Source organism: Canis lupus, chromosome 5, assembly GCF_011100685.1.
Source record: "Canis lupus familiaris isolate Mischka breed German Shepherd chromosome 5, alternate assembly UU_Cfam_GSD_1.0, whole genome shotgun sequence".
Taxonomy (NCBI): domain Eukaryota; kingdom Metazoa; phylum Chordata; class Mammalia; order Carnivora; family Canidae; genus Canis; species Canis lupus.
The window spans coordinates 55,305,276-55,325,958 of record NC_049226.1 but is presented as its reverse complement, the minus strand read 5'-3'; the positions used below and the strand labels follow the sequence as shown (position 1 = coordinate 55,325,958).

General features: G+C 51.1%; 1 protein-coding gene across 5 annotated transcripts; it reads right to left on the bottom strand.

The window, feature by feature from the left end:
- Positions 1-924: 924 nt before the first annotated feature.
- CYB5RL (cytochrome b5 reductase like) lies at positions 925-20,666 on the bottom strand. 5 transcript variants are annotated; one of them, XR_005359760.1, is made up of 9 exons: positions 20,511-20,666; positions 17,454-17,744; positions 16,397-16,545; positions 13,056-13,143; positions 9,592-9,696; positions 7,769-7,861; positions 6,285-6,488; positions 2,375-2,704; positions 925-1,726 (listed from the first exon to the last, which is right to left on the bottom strand). XR_005359760.1 is itself a non-coding variant. In XM_038537460.1 (8 exons), the coding sequence occupies exons 2-8, from the start codon at positions 17,646-17,648 to the stop codon at positions 2,501-2,503; spliced, it is 1,038 nt and encodes a 345-aa protein (XP_038393388.1). In that variant the 5' UTR covers positions 17,649-17,744; positions 20,511-20,666; the 3' UTR covers positions 925-2,500. The 5 variants fall into 5 exon arrangements, 3 of the variants coding, with proteins under 3 accessions (XP_038393388.1, XP_038393390.1, XP_038393389.1); XR_005359761.1 differs by lacking the exon at positions 925-1,726 and adding an exon at positions 3,303-3,399 and having other exon boundaries at positions 2,570-2,704; XM_038537460.1 differs by having other exon boundaries at positions 925-2,704.
- Between the last annotated feature and the right edge of the window lie 17 nt (positions 20,667-20,683).

Sequence of the window (20,683 nt, the reverse complement as noted above, 5' to 3'; positions counted from 1 at the left end):
CTATATGAGCCCTTTGGGCATCCTGGTACCAAGGGCCTGGCTGGGTCTCCACCATCACCCCACGGTAGGAGACCCCAGTCTAACCAGACTGTATGGATGCCGTGGGGGGTGAGGGGCAGAGAGGGTGACATGTTCTAGGACAGGAGGGGCTGATGGTTATCGCTGAGTGGCTGTGTCTAACGTCTAAATACCCTGTGTATAAAATGGGACAAAGACACGAAAGAACTGCCCCAGAGCCTCATTTCCCCCAACTCTGAGTGACAGTATTGCCTTTGAAGCTTTGACCCTTGGGGCAGTGGCATGTCTCTGGCCCCCCAGAACTAGGCTAAAAGCCTTGCCATCCACTCTCCTAATACTTCTCTTTCTAGAACACTCATCCTTTTTAGATTTATGAGTTTAATTTCCACAGTCCTCGTGGGGTTATAAGCTCTGCGGTGGAGTGACCAGAACTGCATCTGCCTTGTTAACTGGAGTTTCCCTGGTGCCAAGAACAGAGTGTGGCTCATGACAGGCCCCCCAGGAATATCTGTGAGAAGGAAGGGAAAGGAGGGAGGAAGACGCCCACGCTTCAGGAGCCTGGAGCAGGAGGGTCTCACCCAAGTCACAGGAGAGGCAGGAAGGGATCAGGGCTCCTGCTCCTGAGGCTTAGTGCAGTCCTTGCTGCTCACTACACCCCGTGGAAAGGGGCTGCGCCACGGACCACTGTGTCCCAAAGCACAGGCCACGGAATGCTAGTCTCCAAAGATTCTAGTGGACAAAACCATCCTATAGTTAAATAAGCTTGGAAAACTCCGAGTTAAACAAAATGAAAGAAATTTCTTGACCATCAATCAGACTTTTCTGATATGCTTGTGTGCGCAGGATTTTTGGTGGAGGCCCCCAGCAGGGACTGCAATACTCTGCCTGTAAAGCGCAGCCTGAAGCCTCTGACCAGATGCCCGCCAGGGCTGTTTACTGAACACGGCACAGCACGGACATGTGCGGCAACATTTGAGATAGGAAAATCCTATCTCACAAATAGTGGTAACTGCAAACCCCAATACAAATGGGGTGAAAACAGAACTGCTCTGGTTGCAGGGGGCCTGGAAACCCCATCTGGCTGTCCCCTCACTGCTGCCATGCCAGGAACCCCAGTGTCCCACAGAGCCCAGTTTGAACATCACCAGTTATCCAACTCTCCATACAGGTGACATCAGGAAACCTGGCTTCTCATGCCAACCCCACCGTGAACTGTTTTACCTCGGGCAAATCGCTCAGCCTTGCTGGGCCTTAGTTTCCCCATTCACACAATGAGTCTATTAGACGGGATGGTTTCTGGAGTCCTGAGCTTTAATCTCTGGTGTGAGGACGACTGTGATCCCATGACTGTAATGTTCTCACTCTGCTTCTGTGGTCCTCTGACTTGGAGATTTCATGGCTTCATGTTCCAATTCCAGAGTGCCCGCAGCCAGCCCAAGCTGATGCAGCACAGTGGAGACCAGACGGTGGGAAGCAGAGTTCATTACCTGCAGTGCGCTGCCCAGGAGCGCCAGGTCCCTGGGGAGGGCTGGCCCCACATGGGATGGAGGGTGGGGTGGGGAGGGCTGTGGGGGCGGAGCAGAATCAGCAGCTGCTCAGTGGGCAAAGCAGGGAGAAGGACCCAGGTCTCCTGACTCTTGCTCTATCTTTAGATCGCCATAGCAACCGTCACCAGGGCTCCCGGCTGGAGGCGGGCTGAGCTGGCTGCCTGCGGGAGGGAGGGGTATTTGTTTCTGTACCTCTTTTGCTGGGGAAGGACTCTGGGCTGGGCTCTCGAGCCAGGGGAGACTGAGAGCCGAGCTGTCTGCAGCAGGAAAGGCCTGGGCCCAGTACAAAATAACAGTAATCCAGGGCCCACCTTGCTCAGAGAATGTGATCAGGTCACAGACCCCAAGACCGTTGTGTCAGGCTTGAGGCATAGGAGGTGCAAAGTCAAGTTCCTACTCTGAGGAGCTCTTAGCTACCCCTGTGGTCATTCCCTAAACACTTAGCAGGCAACACAGCTGAGCCAGCCCTGAGGCCACAGCAGGAACATACAGTTTTCAGGGAAGGCAGGTTTTAGAACAGGCATTTACCCCTACGGGTAGGGTAGGGGTAGGACGGGACGGGAGTCCGCAAGCCCTCTAATCTAAGGAACCTGGGAAACTCCTGCACCTTCTCCTGCCTACCCCGACTCATTCCGGGGCTGGGCACGGCTTTCCCCCACAGAGGCCTCCTTGACTCCCATGCTGGTCTTTCTCCTCCCCAGGGCCCCCGCAGCCCCATACTCTCTTGCACAGGGATACGCCTGCCTGAGGGAGCTGGGAGGCTTGTGGGGTAGATGAGAGACAGAGGTGCACAGAGGGAAAGCATTTACCTAAGGTCACCTGGCCAGTGAGCAGTGGGGCCAGGCCTGCACTCTATGTTTTCTGACTCTAGTCTGTGCTTCTTCCAGTGTCTCAGTGGCAGGATGCTGGCTGGGGCTTTGGAAGGGAGGCAAGGGCTAAAAGAGGAAGTAGGAGTCCTCGGCTAGGCCTGCACACAGCAGACACCTGGCCATGTCCTTGGTAAACTCGGCTGAGCCACAGACCAATGCAAATGGCTTTCTCCGGCAGGAGCTGACCAGCTCTTCAATCAGGTCCTGGGCCAGGCGGCCAAAGCGGGTCTTCTCCCGGTAGCTCCAGGGAAGCTTCTCCAGGGAGTTCTCCTGAGACAATGAGACAATGAGAAACAGTGCAGGTGACTACCGAGAAGTCTTCCAAGCTCACACGGTTCTCTGTCAAACGAGAAAATTGAGGCAGAGAGGTGGGAAGGCAACCTTCAGCCAGCCCTACCCCAAGCCGGGGATTTCCTGGCCCTGGGGCTCTGCCTACCCTAATGAGCCAGAGGGTGGATGCTTATCCTCCCACGGCAGGTGAGGTACCGGAGAGGAGGCGGACATCCCAGGGCACATCCCAGGGCACACAGTGAGGCAGGCCCCACTATTTCTCAGTTTCCCAGAGGGCACTCCACCTGTCACTCCAGGGGGATGTTTCCTCCCCAAGATAGGGGGCGTCCCAGTACATTTTTAAGGTTGTCCGCCACCATCATTCTGGGAGCATAACATGTGCTCACTTGTTTCATAAAGTTTTAAAGACCTTGTTGATCACAGATATTTACTGAGTGGTCACTCTGCGTCTAGCCCTGTGCAAGGCCCTGGGATGTGGCAATGTCTCTAAACAGAGAAGGTTCCTGGTCTCGCTCTGGCTGTGTGTCTCAGGGATCTGGGGCAGCAGTGCCTTAACCAAGAGGGTGGTATTTCTCACATAGAAAGGCTGGAGGGAGTATTCCACAGTGCATGGTGCCCAAGCGACCCAGGCTTTTCTCTTTCTGCTCCTCCACCCTTCACTTGTGGCTTTCATCCTAGGGTCGCAAAAGAAATACTCCACCTCAAGCTGACTTAGAGGAACTTTTTAAATGGACATTTTATGGAGGTACAACACACATACAGGAAAGCACACCAATCAGGAAATATATGTAGTTAGAAAATCTCTAATGGAGAGAAGACACCATGTAACCAGCATCTAAACAAACAACAGAACAGGACTGTCACCTCTGCAGACCCTATCAAGGCGAGCTTCTAGCTTCTGGGGCTAAGCAGAGAGACAGGAAGGAGGAGGGGGCTGGAGTCTAACCTCTGCCACCGTGTCCCAGCCGAGCAACCATGGCCTCTGTGGGCCACTGTGATGAGTGGAAGCCTCAGGGGCTTGCGTCACAGAGCTCATCTGATCCCAGAGGCCCCAGAAGACAACATTGTGGTGCTCACAGGGGATCCTCTCCGATGATCTGGTCCTTCCCATATCTGACCTCCTAGTTCTGACCTGACCCTTGAGGGCTGGGACCAGCAGGGCCCAGTGACCTTACCTGTCCCTCCCACTGCCCAATCCCCCCAGGCTAGTGAGGTTTGGCATAGCACCCCTCCCCCATATACCCAGGGATGCGGTGGGTCTGGTTGCTACCCAGGTGGGGTGGGGTACCCTTACCAACGATGACACAACAGGGTGAATGCTGTTAAGGAGATCCCGGCCCTGACGGCAGAAATGCTGACACCAGTCTGGGGACTCTGGAGAAATTTCTGGGATAGTCACAGCTCAGCAGAGAGATGTGAGCGGTGAGTCGACGTTAGGTGAGGAAGTGGGGATAAGTGCTCTGGGAGGGGGAAATGGCACCAGCACAGGCAGGCCTGGCAGCCAGAAAAGCACCGGGTACTTGCAACCAAGAGCAGACCAGTGATGCCCCAACATGCAAGGAGGGTGTGCCAGGAGAGGAGGCCACAGAGGTCGGGGCAGCCATGCAGGCTTGGCCATCATCCTGAGAACAGCGGGGAGCTGTGAAGGGCTGGAAGCAGGGTGGTGATGTGGTCAGTGCTGCCCTTCTGGCTGCAAGATGAAGGGCAAACTGGCAGGGAGTGGCTGCAGGGGGAGACCCATGAGGCTGCTGTGGCTGCAGCCCAGGTGGGCCAGGGAGCATCCTAGGTCAGGGAGGCACAGAAGGGCAGGAGGCACCTCCCACTCCATCACCCCTCACCTGCTCCTGTCGTTGACAGCCAGCTCACTCGCCTGCCCAGTCCCAGGCCACTAGCATCATCAATGCCTGGCCCAGGGCTGAAGGCCCTTTATTCCTGGTCAACTTTAACTCTGCCCTCAAGCCCAGGGTCAATGCCAGCTCCTCTGTGAAGCCCTCCCTGCTTGCTGCCAGTACCCTCCACACCCTCCATGTAGGACCTCTCCCTGTGCTGTCTTATACCAACAAGCAGTAAAAATAGGACCTCTGGAGCAGGACCACCTGGGTTCACACCTAACCCTCCACCCACTTGGTCAAGGTTCTTTTGCCATATGTATAGAACAGGCACAGTGGCAGTACAAGCCTCCTAAGATTGTGGTGGGATTAGATGATTTAACACACACAGAGTGCCTAGAACACTGCCAGGCACAAAGAAAGTGGTCAGTGAAGCCACCCCTGTGGCTGTCTCCCCATAGAAAGGTGAGTGCCTGGAGGGCTGGGGGCAGGTCGTCCTCATTTCTGACCGTCCCTGGCACCTGACATGTGGTTGGGGGTGGGGGGAGGAAGGCTGGCCAAGAGCTGACAGTGCCTGGTGCCGGCCTTCCTGCCACTCCTCCTACCTTCCTTTGACCTGGCCCTTGAGTCAGGCTGCACACTAGCCTCTGCTTTGTTCTCCGGCCTTCAGCACTTCCTGTTCCTGCTAATGCTCACCAAGCATGGCCCTCCCGATGTTCATGCCACTAAGCCTTCTGTCCCATGGACAGGCCCACAGAACCTGGGCACCGAGGATTCCAGGACCTCTGGGGCTGGGGTGGGGAAACCTGGTTCCCTGACACCTGCCCCAACCCGGTCACAATAGTGAAGATCACGGCAGTCTTTAGGGACCCTCTGATGCTGCCTCAAATAGAAAACTGATGAGAAGAGTGCTTCACAGTACTGGGCAGTGAGGCCAACCCCGAGCAACACAGAATGGGGGGAAGGCCCTCACCCTGGGGGTGTGTGGAAGAGAAATAAAGGTACAGACCAAGGAGAAGGCAGCTTAGGGCCTGGCTTCTGATGAGAAACCCTGGGCCAGAGGGGAGGGAGTGGGCAGGGTGGCTCGGGGGCATGCGGGAGGAGGGATCTCAGGGGCAGGGGTCAGGAGGCAGTTCAGTATCTGCAGCAGGGAGTCTGGAAGCAGCTTTCTTCCCATGTAGGAGCGATGTGGTGTGGTAGGGACCCTGATAAATTTGGTGAACCCAGAGCAAGCTTGCTCCACCAATTATTGATGGAATGCATGCCTACTCTGTGCCTGGCACTCTGCAAAGCACCAAAGACAGTGTGATGATCCAGACACATGATCTCCGCCAAGAAGGAGCTTATGCCCCCACTGGGGGACATCTGCGGCCTGGCCCACTGACTCCACAAACAGGCCCCCAGCCCTATACCTGGTGACGCCAGAGGCAGATGGCAGGCAGCATGGTGAGGAGGGCTGGAGCTCTCCCAGGGCTCCAGGCCTGGCTTCGCCCCAGCCAGCAGCGTGGACAGATTTGCACCTTCACCTCTCTGAGCTTGGTTCCCGCATCCACCCAAACAGAACTGTACCTGCCTTCCTTGCAAGGCACAGGGGGGTGGGGGTGGGGGTTCCCACCGGCAGCAGAGATTACTGGTATAGTGGGGCAGGGAGGCCACAGCAGGTCCTCAGGTCGGGCACAGGGGGACTGCACAGCCTCAATCTGGGAAGGAAGTACCCATGCAGGACTCACCTGGCTGAGTACAAAGAAGGTTCGGACGTTCCAGAAACGGGCCTGCTCCTGGAGGAAGGTTTTCAGGTAGATACCCTCGAAGGTCTTGAAGCAGCCGACCAGGGTGACGAAGGTCTCGTCCTCTGCGTTGTCTGTTATGCTCTGCAGGACTGGCACCATGGGGGCCAGGCCAGTGCCCGATGCCAGCATGAGGAGCTCACCGTGCTGGGGATTGGAACGGGGATGTGGCAGGTCTCAGCCTGCTCACCCGCCACATGGCCTTTTCTGGGGCTTGCCTGAACTGCACAGCACATCTGAGTTCCCCTGTCTACATCCTCCAGGAAGCCATCCTGGCTTGTGAGGTCTGTGTAACAGCAATCATGGACTCTGGGGGCTGATGATACATGAAATGGTCTAGCCCATCCTCCAAGTGGCTTAGTTGCTTTCTTGCGAATCTCCACAGGACTTTGCTTACTACCTCCCAAAGCCATTTGCTCTGTTATAGGCTGACTCCCCTTGCCAGGGAGATCTCTCTACCTCACACTGAGCTGAAATGTGCACCTGCCAAAGCCTTGTCCACTGCCCCTATCTCAGCCCTGCCCTGTAGGCTGCCTTCTCCACCCCTAGGCAGCTCTGCAGAGATCTGAGGGCCCTGACATGGATCCCTGAGCCTGCTCTTCTCTAGTCTGAGATACTATGCATAAGCGCCTAGCACGGTGCTGGCACAGAGGAGCCACGCAATAAAAGTGAATCTTTCCTAAGAGGCCCCAATGCCGCCAACCCATCACTGAATCCACGAATCCATCTCCTGGCTCTCGGTCTGTTTAGGAGGCATGATCTTCTTTAAGGTCAGTGCTTTAAAGGTTAGCTCCTGACCTATGTGGCCAAGCAGTTACCTCCTGCATTCTAGAGCTTAGGCTTCTAAGAATGCAGGCCAAGTTTTCACCACTAATGCACATCATGCCCCTGCATGAAACACTCCCTTGAGTATCAGTCATGCAGACATGGGTATAAATCCCCTGCTGTATGATCTGGCCAACTGCTTCACTTCTCTGAGCCTTGGTTTCATCATGTTAAAAATAATAACAGCTCCTCTCCACAGTAGCACATGCCTCAGATTTGTCGTAGGATTAAACGAGATGCCATCAAGTGTCTGGTGTGGATCCTGCTGCTCCACATGATTTGACCCCTTCTGTCATGGAGCCCCGCTACTGGACACACCACCCTATCCTGCGTGCCCCCAGACTCCTGCTCCCACCCCTGTCCCGTGCGCACATCCTCAGCCTCCTGGTCCCCAGCATGTGTGCTCCTCCTTCTCCCACCACTGCTCAGGGTCTCTTTTGGAAAGTCTTCCCCGAGCCAGTAGCATGTGAGAGGTCCTTCTTTTGCATCCCCACCTCTGTGCACCCTCCTCATGACACTAGTCATGCCGTACTGCCACCATTTGTGTAGGTGTCTGTCCCCCATCACACTGTGAGCTTCTGGAGAACAGGGCCTTGTCCCACCTGTCTGTGGCCCTGGGTGGGGTCTGAGAGTGTCTGGAAGGAACACATGGACAGATGCTCATATGCCAGTCTCAGGGCTGCCACGATATCCATCTACAATGAAGATGAAGGCAGAGAGGAAAGGCAGGGCCAGGGAGAGGGTCAGAGCAGCCCATGTCCCCTGGGCATAGAACCAAGCCTTAGCCGGTTTCAGCAGTCACATTTTTCTGTGTGAGATGCCATCTCTTCTCTCTTACTGACTAGCCCTACAACCTCCCTGGATAGGAAGTACAGAGACTTGGTAGGGGCATTCTGTGGACATGGAGAAGGCTTCACCTGGAAATGCTCAGAACAATGTTCATCAGGTGTCCCCTCTAGGTCAGAAGGAAACAAGGACAATCCTGGTCCCTGCTTTCAGGGGCTGGGGAAGAGCTAAAACGCAAGGCTGAGCATGGTTTATACTAGGAGTATGCTGCAGAAGAGTATTGCAACATACATACCACACATGTCTGCAAAATGGAGGTAGCAGTACCTAAGAGCTGCCGTGAGGGTAAAATAAAGTTTTATACAGCAAGTGTGAACATCAGAACCTGGCACATAGGCAGCACCATCCACGTGCCTCATAGTATTGTCACACACATGTGTGTGTGCATGGCTGTTCCATCCATGTGTAGAAGGGGAGCTGGAAGGTTTCTGCCATGGTAGCGAGCCTGGTATGTCTGGGTAGGCAGCCTACAGGTGTTCTTTCTTTTCTTCCTTTTGCCTCTCCATATCTGACTTATTATTATTATTTTGGTAATGTACAAGTACTGTATTTGTAGTAAGGAAAAAAACAATAAAAGCTATTTTTATATTAAACAAAAATAACAGAGAAAGGAATGATTCATTATTTTTCATTTGCTTTTGATTTGCTTTGTTGCCTAATTATAAAAGTAATAGGTATTCACTGTGGATAATTTGGAAGGTATAATGAAGAAAACGAAAATCACCCATAATTCCACCACTCAGAGCTACTAACACTGCATTGCATTTTCTTTTCATATTTATTCCTGTGCATTTAAACTTAGTTTTCCAACCCGTTGTATATGCAGTTTTGTACATAGTGTTTGTCACCTGATCTTATAGCATAAGCATATAACATCATTTATAAACATAATTTAAAAATCCAGAATGATATTCTATCAAGTACCTGTAACCCATTGTATTTAACTATTCCCCTGCGGCTGAATATTCAGTTTCCTCCAATTTCCTGCTATTATAAATAAAGCTTCAGTGAACATGTGCACAAGAGGCAGCATTTGGATTCTTTCCACAGGACAGACTTCCAGGAGTGGAATTACTGGGTCAAAGGATTTGAAGATTCTTAAGACTCTTGGTACGCACTGCCAAGCTGCCTTCCAGATAGGCACCAACTGATGAGAAATTATTAATTCTTGGGCACATCAGGGAAGGATATGAATATGCCAGGAAGATGAGAGAAAGGGCCTCTGAGTGGAGAGCTATGGAGTATATTTAAGGGAGTAGTCTCCACGGTGTTATAGCTGGAATGTGAAAGTGGAAAGATGTCTGAGGGTCTGATGGTACAGGAGTCCTGAGTACCAGGTATATGAGTATGGATTTTCTAGGCAATGGGCAGCCCTGGATAGTTGTAGAGCATATGCAGGCAGTTTTGTTTATTTGTGCCCATCCCATCTCCTCCCATGTCCAACCCCAAGGATGCTTTTGGGCTTGGGCTCGGGCTCAGGAAGACTACAGTGCAATTCTCCAGCCTGAAACCTAAAAACTGTGGTCCTGGAAGCTAAGCCAGGAGGGGTCTCCTGGGGACTTGGTGTGCTGGCACTGACCTGGTTTGGTTTATAGAAGAAGTCGCCGAAAGGTCCTCGCCAGAAGGTTGTGTCTCCTGTACTCCAGGACTTGACATACCGGGACATCAGCCCAGTCTCGTAGCACTGGGAGCAAATACAAGGAAACCTCACTGGGATGGATGCAGGCCAAGCGCCTAACATGGGTTATCTCACTGAATCCTCCTAGTTGCCCCAGAGTTGGTACATGGGTCCCAGTTTTCACATGAGGGCCCAGAAGCTTATCCAGAAGGAAAATGGTGAGGCTGGGATAAGAACCACAGGACCGACAGGCTTACTTTCAGAGGTCTCAAAACCACATGACTAGGGGGGTCCTGTGATGTAACATCACTGAGTAAAGAACTGGGTATGAGATGATTAATGGCAACTGACACTCACTCTACTGGGGAGACAACAGGGGGTGGTGGGGACTGTGGTAAATTGGTGAGTACATGAATGCTCCTTCTAAAGGAGGAAGTTGCTTTGCAGATTCTGGATTATGGATTATGGGAGGTGGATTATGAGGCTGATGATGCCATATCTTCTGATTTTCTAAGAGGGGTAAGAGATTCAAATTTTTTATTTTTGAAACATCAGAAATTAATTCTAAATTTAAAATGCTGTAGGCCCAAACCAAATACACTTAAGTGCTGTAATCCATTTGCAGGCCACTCATTTGCAACCTCTTCATTACCTGTCACTGTCTCCTGGCTGGATGGAAAAGCAAGGGTTGTGGAGAGGATTCCTTCATGGGAGTGGGCAGGCACCATGCTGGGGCTGCATGGAAGACAGCTAGACCTTAAGCTCCGTGAAGGCAGTCAGTGCCAGAACCTTGGAAAAGACTTCGTAGATATCTCAATGAATCAGTGAATCAATCCAGATTCAGGCCCTTCCCTTAAGGAGCTCACAAACTAGGAGGGCCAAAGTCTCACATATATACAAGGTAGAGACAGTCTAATACCCAACGAAAAGGACAGAATGCTGAGAGAGCCCTGAGGAGGTACAGTCACTTCCAATGGAGTAGGATCAAGGGTGGTTTCCTGGAGGAGGATGCATTTGAGCTGCACCTTGCAGACGAGGCAAGATTGCATTCACTAGGGATGGGAGCAGGAAGGCACACAGGGTTCTGTATCAGATGTGATATGGTCAAGGGTAGGACAGCCCAAGACATAAGAGTGTGAGGGAAAGGGGGAAGCTCTGACAGGACCTGAAGGGTGTCTGGAGTGAGAATATAACCAAGTTTGAAGGAGACTGGGCTTTGGTCACCAGACATGCTTTTGAATACCCACAGCTACCTCTGGGAGCATCTCTGACTTTGTTGGGTTCCATATGCATCAAACAAGGTAAGTCCACAGCCCTCCTGTAGGAAGTCTGGGAGGGAGGCTAAGTTCTCCTCCCAACTCGCTGGAGGCTTGTCTCAGAAGATGCCTGTTTTCTGGACCCCGTCTTGAGGAAGCCATAGCCCCAGGTATGGCTTCCATGGCCCTATAGCATAGACAGCACTCAAGGAGAAAGGAAGGATTCTTCTGTGTCTCCAGCACGTGCGTGGAGCCTGCTCAGTCTGTACTCATTAAACAGAACTGACACTGAACTTCTGTTCTTCTATGTGGGATCATGTTACCCAAGGGACCTTGGGACAGTGACATCATCACTCTGAGTTTCAGTTTTTTTATCTGTAAAGTGGGATAATGAGATTTACTCTGCAGGATGGTTACGAGATTGAAAGGAGATGATGAACATGAAGAGCTGGAAAGAGTGCCTGGTGCCCAGACAGTGCCCGAGAGATGGGAATGCCTCCCTCCCATCCACAGGGGAGGTAAACCTAAAAAACTCGCCTGCCTCCACAATTTGCAAAGACATTTCCAGCTCTTCCCAGCCAGCGGCTTAGGGATAATTAAGCATCTCTCTAAAGAGAGGCTTTCCGGTAAACGAAGGAGAAAATCAGCCTTGCAGCTGGGAGAGATCCAGCTGCCCTGAAGAACTATCTCCAGGCTTATCCTTTCAACAGAAACACACCCAGACAAGCAGCTTGGGGAAGCAGGCCATTTGGAGAGGATTTGTGGAATCTCCCAGACAAACAGTTGCGTGGAGAAGGGATCCCATCCAAGCTTCTGTGTGAGGGAATAAACACTTGGGCTTTGACTGCAGTCAGGGAAGGCAGGAGCCAAGACAGCCCTGGGGTCCTGGAGTCAGGAGGCCAGGACTTGCTCACTGGCTACACTTCTTAATACTTGTGGAGCCTTGGGTCCTCCTGGGGTCTCAGTTTGCTTGTCAGTGAAAGGGGAATAATAATTCCCGTCCTACAAGGGAGATAAAGGATGTGAAAGCTATTCTTTTTTTTTTTTTTTTGAAAGCTATTCTTAAACATCAGTGTTCCCTAGGATTCTGTTTGGGAAATGATGATGGAGACTGTATATCAGGTTGACCTTTGTGAAGCTACCGTTTCTGTAAGTCAAAAATGTTAGCATATCAAAAGTTTCATTATTTTTTCCACATAATCGTATCTTCAAGACCTCTTATACATCTGGTGTGGAGTCCTTGGGTCCTAGGGGGTGGGGCAGTATTTGTACCCAGCCCATTTTGTTCATCTCCTCTCTGCCAAGTGCCCCTCCCACCCCGGCTGCTCCCATGAGCACCTCTCTTCAACCTCAGACTGGGTACAGTTGCCACAAGACCTTGTTTCACCCCTCCTTGCCTTTGGTCATCTGTCCCCTCGGCCTGGAATGCCACTCCCTGTCACTGCCAATTTGTATTCCTTCCTCAAGGCCCGAATCCAATGCACTAGCCCCATCTACTCCCTGAGAATGGTCTGAGGCCCCACCTTTTTGCTGCTCGTCCCCTTCTATTCTGAGACAAGTGACGAACAGCTCCTCAAACCGTGCCTCCTCTGCCATCGTACGTGCTGTTTCCGGCCCTGTGACCTTCCTCCACTCCTTAATTTCAATGCACGGTTCAAACTCAGCTTCTGTGAGGAAGCCCCGCTGCCTACCCTGCACCCCCAGCTGCCCTGAATCAGGTTGAGGCCTCATGTCACGGCATCTCTCACATTGTACTGCCTTGGTCTGGCCCCCCATCCCAGGGCGGGAGTGTATCTGACTCATCTTTGAAGCCTAGCCACCAGTACACAGCAGGGACAGGAGACTTGGTTGCCCCTTCCCTGGGGCTCAGTGCTCACTCCCTCCCCGTGAATAGCTGAGAAGACGAGAGGGAACAGCATTACTTTTCTCAGTCTGAGCCTCCTTTTCATAGAATCTGTCTCTGCTGCGGTCTGAGGTGACAGCTCCCCTCCCCTGGGAAAGGAGGAGACGGGAGAAGGTTTCCTTCACTCTGACTGCACTTTCCAGCCAGCCTCCTCCCACGTGAACACTGGCTTTTCCCCCATGGGGGGCACCGCCCCATCCTGACCCAGGTGGCAAACAGAGGTCTGGTCTGTACCATCCTAAGAGCATCTGCGTGGGTCAGCTCACCTTGATTAAAACTTCAAAGTACCCTTCTGCATTGGCAGGGCTGATGGGTGTATAGGCTCTCTGAATTTCTAAGTCATCCACCTTCCCTCTGAGAAAGAAAAGCATATATATGGTCAGGTAGTCAGCCAGGCATTTGACAAACACTTATAGGTACCTACTCTGTGCCAGGCTGGGGAAAGCTAGCTGTGGCCTGGCCGCCCCAGTGGTCCTCACTGAAGGTGGAACAGAAAAAAGGAGTGTTGGGCTCCCCCACTGCCACATGCTGGCTGTGAGACCTAGGCAGGTCACTGATCCCTTAGCTGCCCCTCTGTAAAGTGGGGGCAACCATGTGTGTCCCTGTTGTATGGTTTTAATGGGATCACAGATGGGAAAGTTTTCAGAGAATCCACTGATGATGTGAGCTGTTTTTAGGACATCACTGTGGTTGGTCCTGACCTCTTCCTGACCACAGAATGAGAAAGATAAAGACTGCTAACATTTATTAAATACTTACTACCGGTACCAGAAGTATCAGAATTAGAAGGATCCTCAAAGTTGCCCTAGTCGAAAGCCTCACCTCATGCATGAATCCTTTTTATGATGTTATCAACAAGGGGGCCAGGATGATTATCATGAGCAATAATAAGAGCCATGTTGTATTAAATACCTACTATGGACCAAGCATATTGTGTACATTACCTCATTTAACCAACAATAACCCACATGAGGAAACCAAGGCTTAGGATGTTACTCGCCTGAGGTCACACAGCTGAAATTCACCCTTAGCTCTGTCTGACTCCAGAGCCAGGTTCCTCACACGACACCTCAGAGGTTCTCAGGAGCATCCAAGCACCCCTCTTTTGAGTCCTACTGTGTATAAAACTTTCTTCTCAGAGGTATGCAAACATTAAAAAGGCTCCATCCTGGGGCGCCTGGTGGCTCAGTTGGTTAAGTGTCTGACTCTTGATTTCAGCTCAGTCATGATCTCATGATCTCGGCAGGGTCGTGGGATCAAGCCCTGCTTCAGACTCTATGCTCAGTGGGGAGTCTGCTTGGGATTCTCACCCTCTGTCCCTCCCCCTTCTCGCACACATGTACTCTCTCTTCAACAAATAAATAAATCTTTAAAAAAAGAATAAAAAATTACAAAGCCCCATCCTAATGCATCAAAAGCAAGAAGCCAGACCAAAATATTCAAGAAATGCTTAGAGAACAACCAAGGAAATAATAAACACGACATGTGGTGTGGCAGGGATGCAAAGAGCACTGTGGCACCTGCTACCACAGAGGTAAACACGGACACACTCCACACGGAGGGAGCCCTCGCACGGGGAGCTTCAAGAGGCCTCCTGGAGCTTTTGCTACCATCCTGGGTATGAAAGAGGCAGGCCACTGACAGATAAAAGTGGGGACAGGATAGGAAGTAATCCAGGCAGAAGGCACAGCCTGGGAAAGACCTTAGAGGTAGGAAATGCAGAGCAAGCCAGGAACTGGTGAGTGGGTCATGAGGCTGGAGCAAGGCACGAGTGTGAGGGAGGAGTGGGGAGAACTTGGTAGGGAAGGAAGCTGGGGCCTTGGGGAGCTTCCCTGGAACACCAGAAGGGAGTGACATGGTCAGATACCTGTTTTAGGGCTGTCACTGGAGCAGCAGAGAGGGTAGAGGAGAGGGACCAAGCTCAGGGCAGAGTGCTGGGCATCCCTGATTCATGAATGGACGGTTGCATGGGGTTGTGGGCTGCCCTGGAGCCGTTGGGATGTTGAGCTTTAAGGACAGCCAGCCAGGCCACAGGCCGGATACACTGGGCACAGACACCAGGGGTCAGCATGAGGCAAGTGGCTCAAATGTGACCAGTAGTAAGATACTCTCCTCATCCTCTGGCTGTACCTATTTTTTTTTATTTTTTTTAAGATTTTATGTATTTATTTGGGGGAAGAGAGAGAGAGAGAAACAGCAAGCATGTGTGAGTGCACAGAGGGAGTGGCAGTGGGAGAAGGAGAGGTAGGCACCCTGCTGAGCAGGACTCTGAACTCGATTCCAGAACCCCAGGGTCAAAGGAAGACCTTAAAGGACAGAGGCCCCAAGGTGTCCTTGGCTATACCTTCTGTCTGCTTTGCTGGATCCTCCCTTTCCTGCCAATACCACAAATGCTGGAGTTGTCCGTTTGGCCCTTTGTCCCTCTTTCCATGCCTCATATGCTCCCAAATGCCATCCAGGTACAGGGTGATAATTCCCACACCCACATCTAGAGCTCATCTCTCTCTGCTGAGCCTCAGATCCAGAGTCAACCATCTAGCAATGCCTCCACCTGGAGGTCCCAAAGGGCCCTGACCCTGGGCAGGTGGGCTGGGAGGGGATCAAGATTGGGGGAGCTGTCAGAAGGAGGCTTGGAAGAGGAAGAAACTGCAGAAGACACTGGTAGAGGGTAGCTGGGGAGCCAAGCTGTCTCGGTTTGAATCCTGGCTGCAGGACTTACTACCTGCATGATCCTGGGCAAGTCCCTTATGCTGGAGGACAAGTGTCCTTCCTATCAACTGGCACTACTATTAGATTCATACTGCAGGCTCTAGAGGCAGACGGCTTGCCTTCACATCCTGGCTCCACCACTTCCTAACTGGGTGACCTTGGGCAAGTTACTGAACCTCTCCAACTTTGGTTTCCTCCAAATACACAGTTGTGTGAGTATTCAATGAGTTGCTAGGTGTGAGAATACAGAACTGTGCCTTGGAGAATAAATGCAATGAAACTGTTTGCTGCTACTGTTGGTTATTATGAAAACACAATCCCAGAACCCTCTGAGTCAGGCAGCACTACGTTTACTTTAAAGGTGATGAATGGGGATCCCTGGGTGGCGCAGCGGTTTAGCGCCTGCCTTTGGCCCAGGGCGCGATCCTGGAGACCCGGGATCGAATCCCACGTCGGGCTCCGGTGCATGGAGCCTGCTTCTCCCTCTGCCTGTGTCTCTGCCTCTCTCTCTCTCTCTCTCCCTCCCTCTCTGTCGATCATAAATAAATAAAATATAAAAAATAAATAAATAAATAAATAAAGGTGATGAATGGGGATGCCTGGGTGGCTCAGTGGTTGAGCGTCTGCCTTTAGCTCAGGGTGTGATCCCGAGGTCCTGGAATCGAGTCCCACATCGGGCTCCCTGCATGGAGCCTGCTTCTCCCTCTATGTCTCTGCCTCTCTCTCTCTCTCTCTCTCTCTCTCTGTCTCTCATGAATCAATGAATAAAATCTTTAAAAAAAAACAAATAAAGGTGATGAATGCAGGCTTAAGGAAAGTGAAGCAAGTTGCCTGTGACCACACAGCCAGCAAATGACAAAGCGGGGCTGCAAAGCTCTGGCCCTCCCACTGAGTGTACCGTAGGATGAGGTGCTGGCCAGGCCGCAGGCCGAGCTGGCTGTTCCTGGGGACCGCAAACCGAACACGGTAAGTGTCCTCGGTGAGTCTGTCCATGGCACTGATGCGGAAAGCCAGGAAGGTCTCTGGGCTCAGCCTAGATGGGCAGCTCTGCAACAGGAAAATATCCAACAGCTAGGCACAACAGACACACAAGCACCCACAAGCTCCTTTCTTGCTGCCCCCCAGAACAGGCTATTTATCTCTGCCTGAAAGTTTTCTGTATAGTAGAGAGTAGTCTCCCCTCCCCTCCCCTCCCCTTCATGCTCTGATCTAAGAAGACCTGAGCTTTTCATACTGAGCTGCCCCTGCTCAGAAGCCTTCTGTGGCTCCTTTAGCCACAGGATAACATGCAGTCTCTTTAGAGGGATACTCCACGGGCCTGTGGACAAACCTCAAGCTTCATTTTCTCTCCGATGTATCAGATGCCAAACTTGTCTCTGTTTTCCCTGCTTGCTATCTGGGAGTTTTTATTTGTTCAAGCTGTGCCCCTTATGCAGAATATGCATCTCCAATGTATGAAATATCTATTCATCCTTCAAACCTGCCAAAAATCCAGATTTGCAAAATTTAGAAATTGATGGGAACTTAAGATGATCTAATCCAATATTCTCATTTTCCATGTGGGGAAACTGAGAACTGAGGCCTGAGTGGTAGTGGCTTACGTGTCCAAGGTCATCCCTGAGCAGGAATTCAAATTCATGTCTTCTAAGTCTCAGCCCACTGCCTTTAACATTCCAGCCACCCGCACCTCCTTCAGGAAGTCCTCTCTGAATGTCATGACTCACAGATCTCTCTCCTGTAAAATGCCCAAACCTCATTCACTCCTGGAACGACCCCATGCCCAATTCAGGGTCACGCTTTGAACTTGGATCTGTCTGCTTCTATTAAGCACACTCTTTTTTCTCTGCTGTGCAGAGTCAGGAAAAGCTTCCCCACACAGGTGCACTGTGCAGGGCAGAGGCCAGGCTGACACTGCCACCCTGGCCCTTCTTGTCTGAGGAGCAGTGCTCTCTCACCTGTGGCTCCTCCCCATTCAGAAGGCTCCTGTCCTTGCTGGCTCGGGCTGCCTCCCACCTTGCCAGCTCTCGGTGATAGAGGTCAAACACACAAGGTGAGCAGCCACTGCCACAGCATTGAGAGGGCAAGGGCTCCACCGGCCGAAGCTGCAGCCAGGCTCCCTCATCATCATTCTCCTCATTCTCATCCGTCATCAGTGGGGCTTGAGCAGCCTGGGAGGGACAATTGGTGCTCCTCCCGGAACAGATCTGACTCTGTGAGGCCACAGGCCCAGACCCTCTGTTGTTGGCCTGAGAGAAGGAAAACATGTGGGTTACACTCTGGTCACCTCTATTTCTCCCATTCTGAGGCCTGCAGGTGTCACACTCTGTGTGAGCAGTGGGACAGGGATGAATCAACCCTGAGATCGGCTGCCTGGCAGGGGAAGCAGGCAGACGGGACACAACAATCAGAGCTGGCAACCAAAGTTTCCTGATTTCTTCCCAGACTTTGAGTGCTGAATTAAGCACTTAACATAGAAAACCATAATGAATTTAAAAAATATTTCAAATGATAAAATATAATATTTAAGTGTAATTTAATAATTATAAAATTATTTAGAAATAAGATTAGCAAACAACGCTTCTGTAGCTACCATGTAGTCAAGTACAAAGAACCTTGCTAGCAACCCAGAAGCCACTCCTATGTGTCCCTTCCTGATCACCTCCCATCCCCCATAAAGTAACCATAATCCTGACCTTTGGTATAACCATTCCCTTGCTTTTCCTTGGTTTTGCCACCTTTGTGTACAAATTTAATCACTATAGTTCAGCTTTGCCGGGCTCTTGCCTTTATGTAAACAGAATCCTACCAATGTATTCTTTTGTGTCTAGTTTCTTTCAGCAAGGTAAGTCACCCACCAAATTGCTGCATTTCATTTAATCTTTATAATGAGGCTGGTACTAGAGATGTCATTTTATAAATGGGAAAACTGGGGTCTGGGGCGGGGGGGCGGTAATAATGTACACAAGATCACATAGTTCCTAAAAGACAGGGAGGTCCTGTTTCTTGGTTACCAATCACTTCCCACAATTCCTAACCTTTAAGGCCTTTTCTACTTTTCCTGCTTCCCATGTCCATTTACACTGGAGCTTCCAATGATCCCAGAGGATGTGCTTCCAGTCTCTCCCTACACCATCCATTGGCACATCTGCCACCAGCTCTAATCATGACAGTCTCCCGCTTAGCAACGTTTAACAGCTCCCCAATAGCCTACTGGCTCCAATCTAATCTTCTTGCCTGGTGCCCCAGTCTCCTTCTGATCAGAACTTGTCCAAAACCTCTTATCATTTAGTTTTGGAAGGGCAGTCCCTCTGTGTGCATGTGCAATACATCTTTTTCTTATACTAGAAAGGGCTTGGTTTCAGAAAACTTGGTTCTATTGCTCATGAACTCTATGATTTCAAGAAGGTTTAGCAGGCTTGAGGGCAAGGATGGTGTCTTATTCTTTCTGTATTCCACCACCAAGCACAAGCCTGGCATACGGAAGGCTCCAGTGAATGGTGAGCGCTCATTTAGTTTGCAGATAAGGTCTCGGAGCCAGACCAGCCACAATGCTAGGTGTTGGGACATAAGATGTAAATAGGACATGGGCTCTCTACCTTTATAGAACTTGCAGCCTAACATGAGGTTATCTCAATCCAAACCATTTTTGTTTTGTGCTATGGACCAGGGATGCATTGTGAGTGAATGAAGTCTAGAACCCTCTTCGTGCTTTTTTTTTTTTTTAACTCTTGCAGTTTTTGCAAGATAAGTGAGAGAACAGAGAGCTCTGTGAACTGTAATCTGCAAGACAGTGTGAGGGTTATTCCTATCAGTACTTGCCTTGAACCTACCTTCTCTGGGTCTTAATTATCCTACTTCTTTGATATTTTGGAAATTGGCAGAGAAGTTGGCCAAGTCCTTCATGAACTTTTAAATATTTGGTTCCTGGGATCCCTGGGTGGCTCAGCGGTTTAGAGCCTGCCTTTGGCCCAGGGCGTGATCCTGGAGTCCCGGGATTGAGTTCCACGTTGGGCTCCCTGCATGGAGCCTGCCTCTCCCTCTGCCTGTGTCTCTGCCTCTCTGTCTCTTGTGAATAAATAATAAAATCTTAAAAAAAAAAAATTTGGTTCCTGCCTCCTTCTAGCCTCTACCTCTTCAGTATAAGAAGCGCTATGTTTAAGCTAGGACTTGACACGTTGTTGCCTCTGGTAGGATGACTCTCTCCATCCTTCAGGGCTTTTCCTTAAAGGTCACCTCCTCTGAGAGGTCCACCTTGACCCTCCTCCTTCTCCTTCTCTGTCATGCACCCTATTTGTTTCTATTATGTATTGATTCATTTAACATATATTTGTTAGTGCTAGGCATTGTGCTAGGTGCAGGAGACAGAGCAGTGAAGAAGCAAAACCCCTTGCGCTCATGGGGTTTACATTCTAGCGCGAGAGACATCATGAGACAAGATCAAAATGGAAAACCTGGCCTTTAGTGTTAAATGCTAAAAACGAAAAAATAACTGGGGGAAAAGAATGGAAAACACATTTGCCAGTTGCAACGGCTTATTCGTGGACTTTACTTGCTTTCTACCCATGCACTCTACATTCCATAGCTGTTTTATTCACCAACGCAAACCAAATGCCCATCACAGGGCCGAACACATTGCAAGCAGTTGATAAAACAGGTGTTGGTGCAAGGAGCAAAGGAACATTTTTCCCAGCTCTGGCCTTGCTTCTGGGACGCGGACAGGTAAACCCCGAGGAAAGGGGGGAAACTAACTCCCTCCTGACGCTGGGGAAGGGGCGTGCAGTCGGATGCAGCCATCTCAGGCTCGGGGAGGGGCAGCGGCGAGCAGCGGGTGGTGAGGCAAGGAGACGGGAGCGCACCCCCCACGGCCCGGGCGCTGCGCAGGTGCTCTAACTTAGGGGCTCGGAGGGAAGTACCCTACCCAAACTTCAACTGCCCAGGTTGCCCTACGTTGGGATCGGAAGTACTGGCGTTCTACCCCTAGTCCTATCCCAGCCTATCCCAAGACCACTCACCTCCACACCTGCGCCTCCCCTCGAGCTTCCTCCAGGTGCCGCCCTCCCGAGGGAGGCGGCGGGGGGAAGGGAGGGTCTCTAAAATGAAAATAGCCTGTGGGGTGGGGCAAGGCTAGGATGTCTCGATTATGATTGGTTGAAGTGGCTGCCACTCACGAAACGAGGCTTGGCGC